This window comes from Salmo trutta, chromosome 27 (genome assembly GCF_901001165.1).
Source record: "Salmo trutta chromosome 27, fSalTru1.1, whole genome shotgun sequence".
Lineage (NCBI taxonomy): Eukaryota > Metazoa > Chordata > Actinopteri > Salmoniformes > Salmonidae > Salmo > Salmo trutta.
The window spans coordinates 10,693,784-10,717,074 of NC_042983.1; the positions used below are offsets into that span (position 1 = coordinate 10,693,784).

Genomic DNA, 23,291 nt, shown 5'->3' on the forward strand with positions numbered 1-23,291 from the left:
TAGGTGATTTTCACGTCCTGACCAGTAAAAGGGGTTATTTGTCATTGTAATTTGGTCAGGGCGTGGCAGGGGGTGTTTGTTTTGTGTGTTTCGGTGTTTTTGGTTTATGTTCTATATTTTCTATTTCTATGTGTATATCTAGTTTTCTATTTCTATGTTAGGTTTTTGGCAATGACCTCCAATTAGAGGCAGCTGGTTGTCGTTGACTCTATTTGGAGGCCATATTTAGTTGGGTTTGTTTTCACTTGTGTTCTGTGGGTGGTTGTTTCCTGTATAGCCTGTGTTGCCTTATGGAACTGTTTCGTCGTGTTGTTTATTTTGTTTAAGTGTTTTCTTTAAATAAATTAAGAAGATGAGCACTTTACCCGCTGCGCCTTGGTCCAATCCTTACGACGTCTATGACAGTGATAATTGAGTTAATTAATTTCATGCAATTCTACACATTTTGCCATGGGGTGTAGAGAAAATGTTGCTTTTTTAAACAAGTTTGTTGCAATTCTACATGTTTTGCCATGGGGTGGAGAGAAGATTTTCAGTTTTTAATATATTATCGAAGTCAGACTGACTAACAAAATCAATGGCCGGGCAGTTATTCGACCATGATTACTACAAGTTTAGACAGCTGGCTGCTAGACTAATATACTAATCCCCATTTTTTTTTGCTGACATGGCCAATTGAGTGAATATCACTGACTGACATAAGAGAAACTGCTAATACATAAACTAATTTTGAAATTGCATCTTGGGTATTCTACTATTCTAACTCACAACAGTAAGTTGAGACCCCCCTTTTGTTTGTGGGAAATTGATCAAACGCAACATGCAACAGCTTTTGCATGTTGCGGTTCAAATAAGGAAATCAGTCAATTTAAATAAATTAATTAGGCCCTGATCTATGGATTTCTAATGACTGGGAATACAGATATGCATCTGTTGGTCACAGATACCTTAACAAAAAGGTAGGGGTGTGGATCAGAAAACCAGTCAGTATCTGGTGTGACCACCATTTGCCTCATGCAGCGTGACACATCTCCTTCGCATAGAGTTGTTCAGACTGTTGATTGTGGCCTGTGGAATGTTGTCCCATTCCACTTCAATGGCTGTGCGAAGTTGCTGGATATTGGCGGGAACTGGAACACGCTGTCGTACACGTCCATCCAAAGCATCCCAAGCATGCTCAATGGGTGACATGTCTGGTGAGTATGCAGGCCATGGAAGAACTGGGACATTTTCAGCTTCCAGGAATTGTGTGCAGATCCTTGTGACATGGGGCCGTGCATTATCCTGCTGAAACATGCGGTTTTGGAGGCGGATGAATGGCACGACAATGGGCCCCAGGATTCCGTCACGTTATCTCTGTGCATTCAAACTGCCATTGATAAAATGCAATTGTGTTCGTTGTCCGTAGCTTATGCCTGCCCATATCATAACCCTACCACCACGGGCACTCTGTTCACAAGGTTGACATCAGCAAACCGCTCACCCACATGACGCCATGCACGTGGTCTGCGGTTGTGAGGCTGGTTGGACGTACTGCCAAATTCTGGTAGAGAAATGAACATTCAATTCTCTGGCAACAGCTCTGGTGGACATTCCTGCAGTCAGCATGCCAATTGTGTAACTCTGTGTTGTTGTTTTTGTCGCACTGCTTTGCTTTATCTTGGCCAGGTCGCAGTTGTAAATGAGAACTTGTTCTCAATTGGCCTACCTGGTAAAATAAAGGTGAAATAAATAAAAAAAATTGCATGCTCCATCAAAACTTGAGACATCTATGGCATTGTGTTGTGTGACAACATTTTTGTGGCCTTAATTGTTCCAAGCACAAGGTGCACCTGTGTGATTATCATGCTGTTTAGTCAGCTTCTTGGTATGCCACACCTGTCAGGTGGATGGATTATTTTAGCAAAGGAACAATGCTCACTAACAGGAATGTTGTCACGGCTGTCTGAAAAATGGGACCAAAGTGTAGCGTGTGTATCGTTCCACATTTTATTTTCACTGTGAAACTATGCAAGATGTACAAATAAACTAAAGAACAAAAACAACAACCGTGACGAAGAGGTGCAATATACACTAACTCAAAAACAATCTCCCACAAAACCAGGTGGGAAAAACAACTACATCTCCAATTAGAGACAACGATGACCAGCTGCCTCTAATTGGAGATCATCCCAAAAAAACAACAACGAAATACAAAAACTAGAACATAACAACATAGAAAATCTAAACTAGAAAAAACCCCTGTCACGCCCTGACCTACTCTACCATAGAAAATAACCGCTTTCTATGGTCAGGACATGACAGTACCCCCCCCCAAAGGTGCGGAATCCGAATGCAACCTAAAAAAAGGGAAAAAAAGGGAGGGTTAGGGTGGGATACTAATGTCGGTGGCGGCTCTGGTGCAGGACGAAGAACCTTCTCATCCCGCGGATCCTCCAGCAGAGGAGGCGGCTCCGGTTCGGGGCGTAACCCCTGCTCCGCCCGCTGATCCCTCTGCTTTTGTGTCACCAGACCCTGGATCGTCGCCGAAGGACCCGGACCGCGGACCGCCGCTGGAGACTCCGGACTGTGGACCGTCGCTGAAGACTCCTGGTCTGCGGGCCGCCGCTGGAGGCTCCGGACTGCGAGCCGTCTCAGGAGGCTCCGGACTGCGGGCCGTCTCAGGAGGCTCCGGACTGCGGGCCGTCTCAGGAGGCTCCGGACTGCGGGCCGTCTCAGGAGGCTCCGGACTGCGGGCCGTCTCAGGAGGTTCCGGACTGCGGGCCGTCTCAGGAGTTTCCGGACTGCGGGCCGTCTCAGGAGGTTCTGGACTGCGGGCCGTCTCAGGAGGTTCCGGACTGTAAAACGTCGCCGGAAGCTCTGGACTGGGAACTGTCGCCGGAAGCTCTGGACTGGGAACTGTCGCCGGAAGCTCTGGACTGGGAACTGTCGCCGGAAACCCTGGACTGGGAAATGTCGCTGGAAGCTCTGGACTGGGAATGCGCACTGGAGGCCTGATGCGTGGGGCTGGCACAGGTGGCGCCAGACTGGTAACACGCACCTCAAGGCGAGTGCGGGGAGCAGGAACAGTACAACCTGGACTGGGAAGGCGCACTGGAGGCCTGATGCGTGGGGCTGGCACAGGTGGCGCCAGACTGGTAACACGCACCTCAGGGCGAGTGCAAAGAGCAGTAACAGGTCATACTGGGCTGTGGAGGCGCACTAGAGGTCTGGAGCGTAGGGCTGGCACAATCCGTCCTGACTGGATGCTCACTTTAGCCCGGCAAGTGCGGGGTGCTGGTACAGGACACACTGGGCTGTGAATGCGCACTGGAATCACTGTACGTATCACCGCAAAACCTGGTGCCTGACAGGTCACACGCTCCCTACAGTGAGTACGGAGAGTTGGCACAGGACGTACTGGGCTGTGAATGCGCACTGGAGACATGGTGCGTATAGCCGGTCTCATTTGTACCGGAACTTTAATACACTTCTTGGGATGAGTACGGGGAGCTGACTCAGTTGGCATCTGACGGCTAACATGCTCCTCAGGGAAAATGCCGTACATACTACACCAAACCAACAGCTCTCTCTCATCACCCCCCTCCACTATCTCACAGTACTCCTCGCTCAGTCGCTCCCAATAATCCTCTTCACTCTCAGACTCACCCCTCGGCTTCGCCGACCAACCCGTGTGCCCCCCCAAAAAATTATTGGGGCTGCCTGTCGTGCTTCCGTCGTTGCCGTGCTAGTTCCTCGTATCGTCGCCGCTCTGCTCTCACTGCTTTAATCTCCTCCTTAGGACGGCGAAACTCCCCGGCCTGCCTCCCGGGTCTTTTCCCGTCCAGGATTTCCTCCCATATCCATTTGTCCTGACCACGCTACTTGGTCCTTTGGTCCCGTGACGAAGAGGTGCAACATACACTAACTCAAAAACAATCTCCCACAAAACCAGGTGGGAAAAACAACTACTTAAGTATGATCTCCAATTAGAGACAACGATGACCAGCTGCCTCTAATTGGAGATCACCCCCCCAAAAAATAAATACAAAAACTAGAACATAACAACATAGAAAATCTAAACTAGAAAAAACCCCTGTCACGCCCTGACCTACTCTACCATAGAAAATAACAGCTTTCTATGGTCAGGACGTGACAAATATAAACAAATGAGTGCACAAAATTTGAGAGAAATAAGCTTTTTGTGCATATGGAACATTTCTGGGATCTTTTATTTCAGCTCATGAAACATCTTGTTCAGTAATGACCTTAGTCTACAGCAAGCAAACTTCATGGCTGAGTCCCAAATGGCAGTGTAATCCCTTTATAGTACACAGAAATAGGGTGCCATTTAAATTGCTAATAGTGCGCAATTTAAACACTTGCCCGCTATTCACCCCTTTATATGATACATGTGTAAATATTGTACTATAAATTGTGTCTTCCTGTATTATACTTATGCTAAAATGTTTATTATATTCTACTGAGCCATTTACTTTATGTTCGTATTCTTATCTTTTATTATTTCTTATTGTTGCATTGTCGAGAAGGAACCTGCAAGTAAGCATTTCATTGGACGGTGTATACCATGTGTATCCTGTACATACAACTAATTAAACTTGAAACATTTGGTTTGCACACATAACAGCTGTTGTAAACCTACCTGTAAGGTGTTTGTTTACAAACAGGCTTAGTCTCTCAGCCATTCCACTCAGTTGGACTGGAACATCTGTAGCCTTCAAACTCAACTCTGGACCTATACATAAAATGTATTTATAAATTGTTGTGTCATTGTTCCCCTTTAATCAGGGACTGGTTTAGACCTGAGACGCCAGGCATGTGCAATTAATTATCAGGTAGAACAGAAAACCAGCTCCGGACCTCATAGAGTAAGAGTTCAACCACTAGCGGTTCTGGGGGGAGGGGGGGGGGGCAGTGCCCCTGTGACAACAATTTTGGACCCCCTTGTGGCCCCCCTAAATGTGGAGTATGAAATAATTTTTACATAAGACATTTTTGCTTTTGTTCTTTTTTTACATCCGTTATTAGACAGTGGCAACGCGGAACACTAATGATTATGAACATGGTCTTTTGCCTGCTAATGCCTGCAATGCAGTGAAGAAAATGATATGACAACAATAACGTCTAATGTAACTGGCCCCTCTAACAGTACAACTGGCCCCAGCTTTGCCCCCCCAGTTGAAATGGTCTAGAACCGCCACTGAGTTGAACACCCCTGATCTATTGAGAGAAAACAGGTTGTACGGTGCTGCCTGCTAGTACAGTCTAGGCCTGAGAGAATATCACAAGCTATAGACTGAGTATATAAAACATTATGAAAGCTTCTCTTTCCATGAAATAGACTGACAAGGTGAATACTGGTGAAAGCTATAATCCCTTATTAATGTCACTTGTTAAATCCACTTCAGTCAGTGTAGATGAAGAGGAGGAGATTAAAAGAAGGATTCTTAAAGAAGGATTCTTAAGAAGGATTCTTAAAGAAGGATTCTTAAGCCTTGAGACATGGATTGTGTATATCTGCCATTCAGAGGGTGAATGGGCAAGACAAAAAATGTAAGTGCCTTTGAACAGGGTATGGTAGAAGATGCCGGGCGCACTGGTTTGTGTCAAGAACTGCAACGCTGCTGTTTTAAAATAAATGCTCAACAGTTTCCTGTGTGCGTCAAGAATGGTCCACCACCCAAAGGATATCCAGCCATTTTGACACAACTGTGGGAAGCATTAGGGTCCATGGGTCAGAATCCATGTGGAACGCTTTCAACACCTTGTAGAGTCCATGCCCTGACAAATTGTGGCTGATCTGGGGTGCAACTCAATATTAGGAAGGTGTTCCTAATGTTTAGTATACTCAAGTGTATACAGGGTTGTCTGCTAGCACTGTCCAGACCTGAGAGAATATCACAGGTTATATACAGGTCTGTCAGCTAGCAGTCTAGACCTGAGAGAATATCACAGGTTATATACAGGACTGTCTGCTTTCAGTCTAGACCTGAGAGAATATCACAGGTTATATACAGGACTGTCTGCTTTCAGTCTAGACCTGAGAGAATATCACAGGTTATATACAGGACTGTCTGCTTTCAGTCTAGACCTGAGAGAATATCACAGGTTATATACAGGACTGTCTGCTTTCAGTCTAGACCTGAGAGAATATCACAGGTTATATACAGGACTGTCAGCTAGCAGTCTAGACCTGGGAGAATATCACATGCTATATACAGGACTGTCTGCTTTCAGTCTAGACCTGAGAGAATATCACATGCTATATACAGGACTGTCTGCTAGCAGTCTAGACCTGAGAAAATATTACAGGTTATATACAGGACTGTCTGCTTTCAGTCTAGACCTGAGAGAATATCACATGCTATATACAGGTATGTCTGTTGTAGTCTAGACCTGAGAAAATATCACAGGTTATATACAGGACTGTCTGCTAGCAGTCTAGACCTGAGAGAATATCACAGGTTATATACAGGTCTGTCAGCTAGCAGTCTAGACCTGAGAGAATATCAAATGCTATATACAGGTCTGTCTGTTGTAGTCTAGACCTGAGAAAATATCACAGGTTATATACAGGTCTGTCTGCTAGCAGTCTAGACCTGAGAGAATATCACAGGCAGTGGTGGAAAAAGTACCCAACTGTCATACTTGAGTAAAAGTAAAGATACCTTAATAGAAAATGACTCAAGTAAAAGTCAAAGTCACCCAGTAAAATGCTACTTGAGTAAAAGTCTAAAAGTATTTGGTTTAAAATATACTTAAGTATCAAAAGTAAATGTAATTGCTAAAATGTACTTAAGTATCAAAAGTAAAAGTATAAATTCCTTATATTAAGCAAACCAGAAACCACCAACCTCTTGTTTTTTAAATTTACGGATAGCCAGGGGCACACTCATTCAGACAAGCATGTGTGTTTCGTGAGTCCGCCAGATCAGAGACAGTAGGGATGACCAGGGATGTTCTGTTGATAAGTGCGTGAATTGGATTATTGTCCTGTCCTGCTAAGAATTCAAAATGTAACACGTACTTCTGTGTGTCAAGGAAAATGTATGGAGTAAAAAGTACAATATTTTCTTAAGGAATGTATTGAAGTAAAAGTTGTCAAAAATATAATTAGTAAAGTAAAGTACAGATACCCTAAAAAACTACTTAAGTAGTACTTTAAAGTATTTTTACTTAAGTACTTTACACCACTGATCACAGGGTATATACAGTGAGGGGAAAAAGTATTTGATCCCCTGCTGAATTTGTACATTTGCCCACTGACAAAGAAATAATCAGTCTATAATTTTAATGGTAGGTTTATTTGAACAGTGAGAGACAGAATATCAACAAAAAAATCCTGAAAAATGTTATTACATTTTTTTATAAATTGATTAGCATTTTAATGAGGGAAATAAGTATTTGACCCCTCTGCAAAACATGACTTAGTACTTGGTGGCAAAACCCTTGTTGGCAATCACAGAGGTCAGATGTTTCTTGTAGTTGGCCACCAGGTTTGCACACATCTCAGGAGGGATTTTGTCCCACTCCTCTTTGCAGATCTTCTCCAAGTAATTAAGGTTTTGAGGCTGACGTTTGGCAACTCGAACCTTCAGCTCCCTCCACAGATTCTCTATGGGATTAAGGTCTGGAGACTGGCTAGGCCACTCCAGGACCCTAATGTGCTTCTTCTTGAGCCACTCCTTTGTTGCCTTGGCCATGTGTTTTGGGTCATTGTCATGCTGGAATACCCATCCACGACCCATTTTCAATGCCCTGGCTGAGGGAAGGAGGTTCTCACCCAAGATTTGACGGTACATGGCCCCGTCCATCGTCCCTTTGATGCGGTGAAGTTGTCCTGTCCCCTTAGCAGAAAAACACCCCAAAAGCATAATGTTTCCACCTCCATGTTTGACGGTGGGGATGGTATTCTTGGGGTCATAGGCAGCATTCCTCCTCCTCCAAACATGGCGAGTTGAGTTGATGCCAAGGAGCTACATTTTGGTCTCATCTGACCACAACACTTTCACCCAGTTGTCCTCTGAATCATTCAGATGTTCATTGGCAAACTTCAGATGGGCATGTATATGTGCTTTCTTGAGCAGGGGGACCTTGCGGGTGCTGCAGGATTTCAGTCCTTCACAGCGTAGTGTGTTACCAATTGTTTTCTTGGTGACTATGGTCCCAGCTGCCTTGAGATCATTGACAAGATCCCCCCGTGTAGTTCTGGGCTGATTCCTCACCGTTCTCATGATCATTGCAACTCCACGAGGTGAGATATTGCATGGAGCCCCAGGCCAAGGGAGATTGACAGTTCTTTTGTGTTTCTTCCATTTGCGAATAATCGCACCAACTGTTGTCACCTTCTCACCAAGCTGCTTGGCGATGGTCTTGTAGCCCATTCCAGCCTTGTGTAGGTCTACAATCTTGTTCCTGACATCCTTGGAGAGCTCTTTGGTCTTGGCCATGGTGGAGAGTTTGTAATCTGATTGATTGCTTCTGTGGACAGGTGTCTTTTTTACAGGTAACAAGCTGCTCCCTTTAAGAGTGTGCTCCTAATCTCAGCTTGTTACCTGTATAAAAGACACCTGGGAGCCAGAAATCTTTCTGATTGAGAGGGGGTCAAATACTTATTTCCGTCATTAAAATGCAAATCAATTTATAACATTTTTTACATGCGTTTTTATCGATTCTTTTGATGTCATTCTGTCTCTCACTGTTCAAATAAACCTACCATTAAAATTATGGACTGATCATTTTTTGTCAGTGGGCAAACGTACAAAATCAGCAGGGGATCAAATACTTTTTTCCCTCACTGTATAGGGCTGTCTGCTAGAACATTCAGACCTGCCAACATTGAAGAATTTGTGTGAGTACCAATTCAGCGAGGTGGCACCCACAACAGCACATGTGAAAACCATACTAGTCACATCACAGGCAAATGCACTTGTGTAGCCTAATAACGATGTCAGAAGACTGCCTCAGTAAGAATGATAGGCTATAGAGTTATGGGTACTTGTTAATTGGCTGCTCTTTTAACAAGTACCAATTTTTAACAAGCCAATGAACAAGTACCCATAACTCTACCCATAATTCTATAGCCTACCATTCTTACCGAGGCAGTCTTCTGACATCGTTATTAGGCTACAAAGAGTGCATTTGCCTGTGATGTGACTAGTATGGTTTTCACATGTGCTGTTGTGGGTGCCACCTCGCTGAATTGGTACTCATGCAAGAAATAAGTTTAAATGCACAATCAGGGCTCTCCCTAGGATTTTCTGACCATGTGGTGCTGATGTAGGCCTAAGGTTGGGTAGGGGCAGAGCAGAAGAGGCAAAGCGAGAGGATCTGTCTGCGTGAGATAAGCCCTTTTGTGTATGGAGGTCTATGAGAGAGTATCAAATAACATGAGCCTTATTTGATCAAATAGAATTTTGGTAATGTTTAGGCTGTTACAAATTTACTGATATAAGTTAATGCACATGACATTCTGGACATTTTGAGAAAAACAACTTAGTTGTGCCTGTTGTTCAAGTACGTACAGTGCATTCGGAAAGTATTCAGACCACTTGAACATTTCCACATTTTGTTACATTACAGCCTTTTTCTAAAATGGATGAAATTATTTTTTCCCCTCATCAATCTACACACAATACCCCATAATAACAAAGCGAAAACAGGTTTTTAGACATTTTTGCAAATGTATTACAAATAAAAGACAGAAGTACCTTATTTACATAAGAATTCAGACCATTTGCTATGAGTCTCGAAATTGAGTTCAGGTGCATCCTGTTTCCATTGATGATCCTTGAGATGTTTCTACAACTTGATTGGAGTCCACCTGTGCTAAATTAAATTGATTGGACATGATTTGGAAAGGCACATCTGTCTATATAAGGTCCCACAGTTGACAGTGCACGTCAGAGCAAAAACCAAGCCATGAGGTCGAAGGAATTGTCCGTAGAGCTCCGAGACAGGATTTTGTCGAGGCACAGATCTGGGGAAGGATACTAAAACATTTCAACAGCATTGAAGGTCCCCATTGAAATAATGGCGCCGGAAGAGATGGCTGCCGTTTTACAATCCCCTAACCAATTGTGCTATTGTGTGTGCTTTTTTTTCGCGTTATTTGTAACTTTTTTTTGTACATAATGTTTCTGCCACTGTGTCTTATGACTGAAAAGAGCTGAATTGGTACTCATTCAATATCAGGACAGCATTTACTCACCCCATAGTGGAGGAATACTTTTTCTTTAAAGAGTCGGACGGGAAGGATTTAGTTCAGACGAGCCATCATTCGCAGGAGAAAGAGACGGAGATATCGGGACCACACTATTTACCAAGAGAGTTTTCATCTATATTCTTCGTAGCTGTCTATTTACCACCACAAACTGATGCTGGCACTAAGACCGCATTCAATTAACCGTATACGGCCTTTAGCAAACAGGAAAACATTCATCCAGAAGAGGCGCTCCTAGTGGCCGGGGACTTTAATGCAGGGAAACTTAAATCCGTTTTACCTCATTTCTACCAGCATGTTAAATGTGCAACCAGAGGAGAAAAAAAACTCTAGACCACCTTTACTACACACACAGAGAGGCGTACAAAGCTCTTCCTCACCCCCCATTTGGCAAATCTGACTATAATTCTATCCTCCTGATTCCTGCTTATAAGCAAAAACTAAAGCAGGAAGCACCAGTAACCCGGTCAATAAGAACACACCTCTCTGATTCAGAGGAGTTGGGTTAAATGCGGAAGACACATTTCAGTTGAAGGCATTCAGTTGTACAACTGACTAGGTATCCCCCTTTCCCTTTCCCTAAGAAAGTGGTCAGATGAAGCAGATGCTAAGCTACAGGACTGTTTTGCTTGCACAGACTGGAATATGTTCCAGGATTCTTCCGATGGCATTGAGGAGTACACCACATCAGTCACTGGCTTCATCAATAATTGCATCAATGACATCGTCCCCACAGTAACCATATGTACATACCCCAACCAGAAGCCATGGATTACAGGCAACATCCGCACTGAGCTAAAGGGTAGAGCTGCCGTTTTCAAGGAAACTTATATCCCACCTGCCCTCCGACGAACCATGAAATAGGCAAAGCGTCAATACAGGACTAATATTGAATCATACTACACCGGCTCTGAAGCTCGTCGGATTTGGCAGGGCTTGCATACTATTACAGACCACAAAGGGAAGCACGAGCTGCCCAGTGACACGAGCCTACCAGACGAGCTAAATTACTTCTATGCTCGCTTCAAGGCAAGTAACACTGAAACATGCATGAGACCATCAGCTGTTCCGGATGACTTTGTGATCACACTCTCCGTAGCTGATGTCATGGTGATGTATTTTACGTGTGGTCATATCTGATATGTTACAATGTTACAGTGGATAACACATCCAATTTACAATAGAATGAGGCACTTAAAATAAACAGTGGTGTAAAGTACTTAAGTAAAAATACTTTAAAGTACTACTTAAGTCGTTTTTTTAGGTGTCTGTACTTTACTATTTATATTGTTGACAACTTTTAATTTTACTCCACTACATTCCTAAAGAAAAGAATGTGCTTTTTACTCCATACATTTTCCCTGACATCCAAAAGTACATGTTCAATGCTTAGCAGGACAGGAAAATTGTCCAATTCACTCACTTATCAAGAGAACCTCCCTGGTCATCCCTACTGCCTCTGATCTGGAGGACTGACTTAACACATGCTTTGTTTGTAAATTATGTCTGTGTGTTGTAGTGTGCCGCTGGCTATCCGTAAAAGATCTGTCTGATGTGCTAATTATAAGCAATTTGAAATGATTTATACTTTTACTTTTGATATTTAAGTATATTTAGAACCAAATACGTTTTGACTTTTACTCGTGTAGTATTTTTCTGGGTGACTCACTTTTACTTGAGTCATACTCTATTAAGGTATCTTTACCTTTACTCAAGTATGATTATTGGGTACTTTTTCCATCAGTGAAAATAAATGACAATGTGTATCGTTAATTAATTGAATCCCACATACACATTTTTTCATTTAGCAGACACTCTTATCCAGAGCGATTTTGTGCATTCATCTTACGAAAGTTCACCTATGTACCTAACCAAATCACCGCTAGATAGATTTACTTGAGGTTTATGGTCTCAGGTAATGGTCGCACAATGCCGTCGGGGGTACGCCAAATAAAAATGTGATTCACATTTAAAAAAATAAAAAAAACAATTATATTTTACAACGGGGCTATACATTTGGGTGAGGTTTTTTTCTCGCCTGAGTAGCCTCGTTTCACTGCCAAAAATAAAATTAAACCATCCAGTAGTCAGCGAAATAACAACACAAAGTCAAATACAGGTAGCCTAATCAAATAATTAACATCCAATCACATGAACCATCACTCTCTCGCGGGAATTCCACTAACGGTCCGTATGTAGCCAAACGTAGCTGCTGCTCATTCCGTTTGCTCGGAAATTGATACATGATTTAAAAAATGTAAGGCTCGCATCCATAGAGACACATACCAGCTCTACTGGTAGAACTGCTACTACAAGCAGTACTACACCTGCACCTGTCGACAACACAAGTTGTTCTGCTTCCACGAGTACATCCAATGCTAGCATCAGTAATTCTACATTTGTTGTTAGCCCTGTTAGCATGGACATTGACAGTTGTGAATCTGATGCAGCCGAAGAGCTACTGCCCCTTACCCTGGAAAGCACCGAACAACAGACAGGGATGTTGGACCATCGAAGAGGTAAATATGATGAGAACTACATTGATTTGGTGTTCAATTATATTGGGAGAGTGCCTTTCCTCAGCCAGTGTGTTATATGTGAAAAAGTACTATCTCACAAAACATGAGATGGTCATGTTTTGTTTCTAAACAAGTACTATCTGAAAAATAAGGGAATTAAGAATTAAGACGACTTTCGTGTAGCAAGACTTGTAAAAGCAACAGATACCATGAATAAGAAGGGGCTAGAAGCATCTTATATGGTGAGCTACCAAGTGGCTAGGACAGGCAAGCCCCATACTATTGTGGAGGACTTAATTCTTCCAGCTGCCGTGGATATGGCTGGGACAATGCTGAGGGAAAAGGCCAAGAAACTATACAGGTAATGCCTCATCAAACAACACTGTTTTACAATGCATCAGTGACATGGCAGGATATGTTTTGAAACATTTACTGCTTCGCATACAAGCCAGTGAATTCTAGGCGTTATAGCTGGATGAGTCATACCTGGCACAGCTCCTGGTATATGTCTGTTACGTTTATGGGGGTGAATTAAGGAAGACATCCTATTCTGCAAACCACTGGAAACCAGGACAACATGAGAGGATATTTTTAAAGTACTGGACAGCTTTGTGATACCAAATGGACTTTGGTGGTCAAGATGTGTTGGTATCTGTACTGATGGCGCAAAAGCCATGACAAGGAGACATAGTGGAGTGGTAACGTTGCTCCTGACACCACTTGGGTACACTGCAGCATCCACCGAGAGGCTCTTGCTGCCAAGGGAATGCCTGACAGCTTGAAAGACGTTTTGGATACTACAGTGTTAAAGCAAGGCCCCTGAACTCTCGTGTATTTTCTGCATTATGCAATGATATGGGCAGCAACCATGTAACGCTTTTACAATATACAGAAGTGCCCTGGTTATCAAGGGGCAAGGTATTGACACTTTTTTGTTAATTGAGAGACGAGCTTAAAGTTTTCTTTACTGACCATAATTTTCACTTGTCTGACGGCTTGCATGATGACGAGTTTCTCACACGACTGGCCTATCTGGGTGATGTTTTTTCTCACCTGAATGATCTGAATCTAGGATTACAGGGACTCTCCGCAACTATATTCAATGTGCGGGACAAAATTGAGGCTATGATTAAGAAGTTGAAGCTCTTCTCTCTGCATTAACAAGGACAACACACAGGTCTTCCATCATTTTATGATTTTTTGTGCGCAAATGAACTCAAGCTGACGGACAATGTCAAATGTGATATAGTGAAGCACCTGAGTGAGCTGGGTGCACAATTACACAGGTACTTTCCCGAAACGGATGACACAAACTACTGGATTCGTTATCCCTTTCATGGCCTGCCTCCAGTCCACTTACTGATATCTGAACAGGACAGCCTCATTGAAATTGCAACAAGCGGTTCTGTGAAAATTGAATTTAATCAGAAGCCACTGCCAGATTTCTGGATTGGGCTGCACTCAGAGTATCCTGCCTTGGTAAATCGTGCTATTAAGACACTTATGCCCTTTGCAACCACGTACCTACAGTGGGGGAAAAAAGTATTTGATCCCCTGCTGATTTTGTACATTTGCCCACTTACAAAGAAATGATCAGTCTATAATTTGAATAGTAGGTTTATTTGAACAGTGAGAGACAGAATAACAACAAAGAAATCCAGAAAAACGCATGTCAAAAATGTTATAGAATGATTTGCATTTTAATGAGGGAAGTAAGTATTTGACCCCTCTGCAAAACATGACTTAGTACTTGGTGGCAAAACCGTTGTTGGCAATCACAGAGGTCAGACGTTTCTTGTAGTTGGCCACCAGGTTTGCACACATCTCAGGAGGGATTTTGTCCCACTCCTCTTTGCAGATCTTCTCCAAGTCATTAAGGTTTCGAGGCTGACGTTTGGCAACTCGAACCTTCAGCTCCCTCCACAGATTTTCTATGAGATTAAGGTCTGGAGACTAGCTAGGCCACTCCAGGACCTTAATGTGCTTCTTCTTGAGCCACTCCTTTGTTGCCTTGGCCGTGTGTTTTAGGTCATTGTCATGCTGGAATACCCATCCATGACCCATTTTCAATGTCCTGGCTGAGGGAAGGAGGTTCTCACCCAAGATTTGACGGTACATGGCCCCGTCCTTTGATGCGGTGAAGTTGTCCTGTCCCCTTAGCAGAAAAACACCCCAAAGCATAATGTTTCCACCTCCATGTTTGACGGTGGAGATGGTGTTCTTGGGGTCATAGGCAGCATTCCTCCTTCAAACACGGTGAGTTGAGTTGATGTCAAAGAGCTCCATTTTGGTCTCATCTGACCACAACACTTTCACCAGTTGTCCTCTGAGTCATTCAGATGTTCATTGGCAAACTTCAGAAGAGCATTTATATGTATTCTTGAGCAGGGGGACCTTGTGGGCGCTGCAGGATTTCAGTCCTTCACGGCATAGTGTGTTACCAATTTTTTTCTTGGTGACTATGGTCCCAGCTGCCTTGAGATCATTGACAAGATCCTCCCGTGTAGTTCTGGGCTGATTCCTCACCGTTCTCACGATCATTGCAACTCCACGAGGTGAGATCTTGCATGGAGCCCCAGCTGCTTGGCGATGGTCTTGTAGCCCATTCCAGCCTTGTGTAGGTCTACAATCTTGTTCCTGACATCCTTGGAGAGCTCTTTGGTCTTGGCCATGGTGGAGAGTTTGGAATCTGATTGATTGATTGCTTCTGTGGACAGGTGTCTTTTTTACAGGTAACAAGCTGCGGTTAGGAGCACTCCCTTTAAGAATGTGCTCCTAATCTCAGCTTGTTACCTGTATAAAAGACACCTGGGAGCCAGAAATCTTTTTGATTGAGAGGGGGTCAAATACTTATTTCCCTCATTAAAATGCAAATCAATTTATAACATTTCTGACATGCGTTTTTCTGGATATTTTTGTTGTTATTCTGTCTCTCACTGTTCAAACAAACCTACCATTAAAATTATAGACTGATCATTTCTTTGTCAGTGGGCAACCGTACAAAAGCAGCAGGGGAACAAATACTTTTTCCCCCCACTGTATGTGAGCGTGGATTCTCAGCCCTCACTAGAATGAAAACTGAATACAGGCACAGACTGTGTGGGAAATGATTTAAGACTGAGACTCTCTCCAATACAACCCAACATTGCAGAGTTATGTGCATCCTTTCAAGCACACCGTTCTCATTAACCTGTGGTGAATTATTCACAATTTTCAATGAACAAATAAGGTTTTATATGTAAGATGGTGAAATAAAGAGCAGAATTATTGATTATTATTATATTATTGTTTGTGCCCTGGTCCTATAAGAGCTCTTTGTCACTTCCCACAAGTCGGGTTGTGACAAAAACTCACACTCATTCTTATGTTTAATAAATGTATCGTATACTGTGTGTGTGGCAGGCTTACAATGATTGCAAAAAACAACATTTGAGAGTGCGCTGACCCTGGTGCTAGAGGGGGTACGCAGCTGGAGGTTGAATGTTTTAAGGGGTACGGGACTATAAAACATTTGGGAACCACTGAGCTTGAGCAATTGAGCTTGGCTGAAAACTGTACTTATAATGTTAGCCACTAGAGGTCATGAGTGCTGTAATATATTTTTGGGAAAATAGAAGCTACAGTTATCACATCAGAAAAAGAGTGCATACTTTGAATATGACCTGGACTAGAGTACACAGTATGTCATGTTTTTTCTCTGGCTGCATTTATATATCCTTTATCTACATCTTAACTCAGGTCCACAAAAAACATGTTTGTGTTAAAACAGAGCATGAAATATGTGTGTTTTGCAATGAAGCACATAAATTACATTTCATTTGTTTCTTGGACATTTAGGCTCTATCATTATTCGTAGTCTCTCTCGTAGGCTAAAATACAAATGGGAGATTAGTGAGTGGATCGCTGAACATTAAATTAATGACTTAACCCATTTTGGGGGGCTTTGCCTGGAGGAGCCGGTCTGAACCTGATGTGAGTTTATCACCGTAAAAGTCACATCATGACTGAGGAATAGGAGACAGTTTTTGAATAACACTATAAATATATAGTATAAAAATGTTATTCAACATTATCTCTACATGATAGCTTAGTGTCCTAAACATTTCACACTCTGGCCAACTACACTTGGCTTTAAACTTTGAGTTATAAATAGCTAATCCTTTAATACCAGCATCATGGATTACCTAGTTTATCTTGCCACTCCTTTTATTCTGTCTTGTCCAAGCAGAAGACAGGGAATACAACCAGAATACCGAGGAGAGGGTTAGGCTATATCCAAAAGCTGAACCTGGGCCGGTATTAATATAGCTTCTCAGAGCAAGAGTGCTGATCTTAAATCAGTTTTGCCTTTTAGATCATAATGAATAAGATTGCTTTGACAGATCCTAGCTCAGCACTCCTACTCTGAGACCCTTTATAAATACGGGCCCTAAAACTCCCAGTCACCCCTCAGTCTGATCATTTACATTTAAGTCATTTAGCAGACGCTCTTATCCAGAGCGACTTACAGTAGCGAATTCATACATTTCATACAATTTCATACATATCATACTTTTTTTTTCTGTGCTGGCCCCCCGTGGGAATCGAACCCACAACCCTGGTGTTGCAAACACCATGCTCTACCAACTGAGCTACAGGGAAGGCTGATCAGCTAGATCAGATATTTCCCTCTGAGCATGTGTTTGGAATATGATCATATCGTACAGCATTATTGGAATGCATGACCTAAGGCAGCATGACAATGTGACGTCTATTTGCATTCATGTTTATGTGTACATCTGTGTGATCAAAACATGCCAAACTGGTTGCCATTATTTTGAGTTGCATGAAGAATGCTTTATTAGTAGAAGGAAAAGAGCAATAGAGTGAAATGATATTCAAACCTTGAAATATTTAGAAACATAATAATATTTACTGACCTTTTCTACACTCATATAAAAGGCACATTTTATTGAAAGAGTGTTTGTTTGAATTGTGTCCAATATGAACAATGTGAGGGCTGTAATCAGTACCGATGGCCTTTTGCAATGGCTTTGTTTATGTTAATTTAATAGTGATTTAATGTGGTACTGTGTGTGTTTGGAAGGAACACAGTATTGACAAGGGCTGCTTCTGACATGGCACTCTATTCCCTAGTGCACTCCCATAGGGTTCGACAAGGAGTCATAGGAGGGAAAGTTTCAGATGGATGGAGAGGAATACAATGGATGGATGGAGAGATACAATGAGGATGAGAATTGGCAGAATGACCAGTACACGGCCTGACCACTGCGTAGGTACTGACAAAGAGATAGGCATACTTCAGCCAGTAGGTTTGCATTGCTCTGGTGTGACAATAGTGGCTGTTGGTGTGGCATTTCTTCTGGACAATAGCTGCTATGCAGCAGCAGTTTGGAGTTAGATCCCAATGTTCTGACCTTGTGATCTGTTTTATTGTATCCAACTGAGAGATTCTATGAGCAGCACTGTCTGAGTCACACCATTATCTGAAGGTTATATCTATAGTCCATGCTGAAATATCAAGATCACAAAAAACTTTCTGAATTGAAATATAACTGACCCCAACCCTCATCCTCTGAGACAGTAGCCTACTATTGGTCTAATAGAGAAGAATCCTCAGATCACTGTAATGCCTAGTCATTCAGCTTCATGGGAAGTGCAGATGTGAACCAAAGTATTGAGATCTTGTCAGTATGGTTTCAGTTGTTACTTGTTGCAGAAAATAACTGACCTTGACTTGGTGCATATAATACATCAAACACACACACCTTAATGGGCTACAGGATAGGCTACATAATTGAATGTGGCTAAATTGGATATATTGCTACATTGTTGTTGCAATAATTCTCTCCTTCTGTCAATTTCCTGCCTTATTAAATTGTATTCTTCCCCATATAGTTTTTTTCTTCCTATGATGAGATTTTTTTTCTTCTGGCAGTTCTTCAGTCATTACAGGAACGTCATGTCAATAGATGGAACTGCTCTCTGAAATCAGTTTAATCTGTATTACAAACCAAACTCACTCCTGTTTTATATAAATACGATTATAGTTATATCTCTATGAATAAGATATACTAATATTATATAAAAAAAAAAAGTTGCTCTGAGAGATCAAATAATAATATGTAAGGACATCTTGTGTTTAATTATAGTATTCATCATTATGATAATTTGCTTGTCCTTAGACGAGAAGAGAAGCCACACCTTCCTCGTGGCCAATCGCCAGCAATGACGCGAAGAATATTAAGAATTACTTGTTCGAAGTAGGTGGAAGTTATCGATGTGACTTCTGTAGCCTTCATCTCTATAAAGTTGTCATTACGAAGGCCAGAGAAGATTTTGTTCGACGTTATGATTAGTTGCCGACAACTTTAACGAACAAGCCCTCTAGGAAATAATTACATTGACATAGCTAACTAACTAAGAGGTAGAGAAGGACATTTACAACGACAATGATAGCCTCTCATCTTCTGGCTTACTACTTCACGGAGCTCCACCATGACAAAGTTCAGCAAGTAAGTGCCTAGAAAACATAGCTACATGTCTTTGCTCTTTTTATGTTATAAAGGGACATATTTTACAAGTGATATTGGCCGTTGACCGGTTAGCTAGCACTCGAAAGAAGAGGCTAGGTTACTTGAAGTACGCCACACGTGTCGTGTGATGACTCGGATCATATTGGCATTGCGTCAGTGGAGCGTCTAGCTAGTTTCCATTGTGTCGAATTTCCTCTAAGGAGTGGTAGTTAATTAGTTTTCTTTTCCGTCAAATGCCCCACAATGTATATCCAAACGAACTAAGTTAAAGTTGAAGACACTGACGAGATATGCCCAAGTATTATTCACTTTTACTGACTTGTTTAATATGCAATAATTGCGCATCTTCTTGTTTCCGCATTTCAATGCAATACGAGAGCCGTCGGCCCTGTCCATGGATGGGCAGGGATTCCAAGAAATAGCAGCACTGACCAAGTAATGTTGTGAGAAATAGACGGTTGACATGTCAGTTTAGCTTGGCTTAACCAGAAACGTAAGACTGTCCACATAATTAGACAGGATGCATGCACACTTATCATTACATCAGTAGTAGGATAAATGGTTGTGAAAATGAGCCTATCATGAAGTGCTTCTACGTAAATCCAGCCTGGTCTCATAGACTACACGTAACATGGTAAGCGTAAATCCGGAAAAGATTAGTATATGATACATTTGGTATGGTTAAATAAGACAGATGGTTACTTAAGTAGGTTGGTTGGTTGGTCGGTCGGGGTGCGAGTAAGAAACTCATCACGGACAACTTTTGCATTTGAGCTAATTAACAACTTTTCAACTACTTACTACTTTTTAGATACTTTGCAACTACTTAGCATGTTAGCTAACCCTAACCATAACCCTTTTAGCGAACCCTTCTAGCCCTAACCTTAACCCTTTTAGCTAGACCTAACCCTTTAACCTAACTCCTAAACTTAAGCCTAACCCTTAGCTTAGCTAACGTTAGTCAGTTAGCTAGAATTCCAAACATATATGGTTTCCAAATTCATAACATATTGTAAGTTTTGTTAATTTGTTATATATATATATAAAAATTAATAACATCATACAAAATGGGTGATGGACATCCACAAATTAATACATACCATATGAAACGTAACATATACTAATTGCTGGATCGAATCCCCAAACTGACAAGGTAAAAAATCTGTTGTTTTGTCCCTGAGCAAGGCAGTTAACCCACTGTTCCCTGGGCACCGACGACGTGGATGTCGATTAAGGCAGCCCCCCGCACCTCTCTGATTTAAAGGGGTTGGGTTAAATGCGGGAGACACATTTCAGATGGAGGCATTCAGTTGTACAACTAAGTATCCCCCTTTGCCTAAATGTAATGTCTTGAATTTACGTACAGAATATTACGAAATGATTTGAGACCAGGTTGGTAACTTATCTTTTGTTCACCCTTCTCCACCTCACTCACCTTTGGTTTAGGGTCACTACCCCAAACACACACACACTCCCTCTCAGCTGTGCTGCATATGTGGCAAGGGCAGCATCTATGAGAGCTTTGTGTTGCTTGTAGCAGGACAGGGCTATTTTGTGTGAAATCTAATATTATGGGTTGCATACACGTATTGAGCAGATGTTGTTGCGGGTGTAGCAAAATGCTTATGTTCCTAGCTCCAACAGTGCAGTAATATCTAACAATACATTTTAAAAGTAAAGAATGGAATTAAAAAATATAGGAATATTAGGATGAGCGATGTTGTAGTCCGGAGTATAAATACAGTTGAAGTCTGAAGTTTACATACACCTTAGCCAAATACATTTAAACTCAGTTTTTCACAATTCCTGACGTTTAATCCTAGTACAAATGCCCTGTCTTAGGTCAGTTAGGATCACCACTTTATTTTAAGGATGTGAAATGTCAGAATAATAGTGGAGAATGTTTTATTTCAGCTTTTATTTCTTTCATCACATTCCCAGTGGGTCAGAAGTTTACATACACTCAAATAGTATTTAGTAGCATTGCCTTTTAAATTGTTTAACTTGGGTCAAATGTTTTAGGTAGCCTTCCACAAGCTTCCCACAATAAGTTGGGTACATTTTGGCCCATTCCTCCTGACAGAGCTGGTGTAACTGAGTCAGGTTTGTAGGCCTCCTTGCTCGCACACACTCAGTTCTGCCCACAAATATTCTATAGGATTGAGGTCAGGGCTTTGTGATGGCCACTCCAATACCTTGACTTTGTTGTCCTTAAGCCATTTTCCCACAACTTTGGAAGTATGCTTGGGGGTCATTGTCCATTTGGAAGACCCATTTGCGACCAAGCTTTAACTTCCTGACTGATGTCTTAAGATGATGCTTTAATATATCCACATTTTCTTTCCTCATGATGCCATCTATTTTGTGAAGTGCACCAGTCTCTCCTGCAGCAAGGCACCCCCACAACATGATGCTGCCACCCCCGTGCTTCAGGTTGGGATGGTGTTCTTCAGCTTGCAAGCCTCCCCCTTTTTCCTCCAAACATAATGATGGTCGTTATGGCCAAACAGTTATATTTTTGTTTCATCAGACCAGAGGATATTTCTCCAAAAAGTATGATCTTTGTCCCCATGTGCAGTTGGAAACCGTAGTCTGCTCCAAAACTGCCATAAAAAAGACAATGTCTTCTTCCTTGTTGAGCGGCCTTTCAGGTTATGTCGATATAGGACTCGTTTTACTGTGGATATAGATAATTTTGTACCTGTTTCCTCCAGCAACTTCAAATCAAATTTAATTGGTCACATACACATGGTTACCAGATGTTAATGCAAGTGTAGCGAAATGCTTGTGCTTCTAGTTCTGACCGTGCAGTAATATCTAACATGTAATCTAACAATTTCACAACTACCTTATACACACAAGTGTAAAGGAATGATTAAGAATATGTACATATAAATATATGGATGAGCGATGGCCGAACAGCATCGGCAAAATGCAGTAGATAGTATAGATTACAGTATATACATATGAGATGAGTAATGTAGGGTATGTAAACATTATATAAGTGGCATTGTTTAAGTGACTAGTGATACATTTATTACATCCAATTATTAAAGTGGCTAGAGATTAAGTGGCTGCTGCCAACATACAGATTCAATGTTAGTGATGGCTGTTTAACAGTCTGATGGCCTTGAGATAGAAGCTGTTTTTCAGTCTCTCGGTCCCAGCTTTGATGCACCTGTACTGACCTTGCCTTCTGGACGATAGCGGGGTTAACAGGCAGTGGCTCGGGTAGTTGTTGTCCTTGATGATCTTTTTGGCCTTCCTGTGACATCGGGTGCTGTAGGTGTCCTGGAGGGCAGGTAGTTTGCCCCCTGTGATGCGTTGTGCAGACCTCACTACCCTCTGGAGAGCCTTGCGGTTGTGGGCGGCGCAGTTGCCGTACCAGGCGGTGATGCGGGCCGACAGGATGCTCTCGATTGTGCGTCTGTAAAAGTTTGTGTGTTTTTGGTGACAAGCCAAATTTCTTCAGCCTCCTGAGGTTTAAGAGGAGCTGTTGCGCCTTCTTCACCACGCTATCTATGTGGGTGGACCAATTCAGTTTTCCGTGATGTGTAGGCCGAGGAACTTAACTTTTCACCTTCTCCACTACTGTCCCTATCGATGTGGATAGGGGTGCTCCCTCTGCTGTTTCCTGAAGTCCATGATCATCTCCTTTGTTTTGTTGACGTTGCGTGTGAGGTTATTTTCCTGACACCACTCTCCGAGGGCCCTCACCTCCTCCCTGTAGGCCGGCTCGTCGTTGTTGGTAATCAAGCCTACCACTGTAGTGTCGTCTGCAAACTTGATGATTGAGTTGGAGGCGTGCATGGCCACACAGTCATGGGTGAACAGGGAGTACAGGAGAGGGCTGAGAACACACCCTTGTGGGGCCCCAGTGTTGAGGATCAGTGGGGTGGAGATGTTGTTTCCTACCCTCACCACCTGGGGGCGGCCCGTCAAAGTCCAGGACCCGGTTGCACAGGGCGGGGTCGAGACCCAGGGTCCGGAGTAGAGGTCAACTTATTAATCGGA

The 23,291-nt window shown here is 42.4% G+C and overlaps 1 protein-coding gene across 1 annotated transcript in view; it reads left to right on the forward strand.

The window, feature by feature from the left end:
- The first annotated feature begins 18,955 nt into the window (after window positions 1–18,955).
- The window catches only part of hk2 (hexokinase 2), a 68,816-nt gene continuing 64,480 nt past the window's right edge, over window positions 18,956–23,291 (forward strand). The window contains exon 1 of the mRNA XM_029716624.1: window positions 18,956–19,256. Within this exon, the coding sequence (XP_029572484.1) occupies window positions 19,194–19,256 (63 nt within the window). The 5' untranslated portion in view covers window positions 18,956–19,193. The remainder of the gene's footprint in view (window positions 19,257–23,291) is intronic.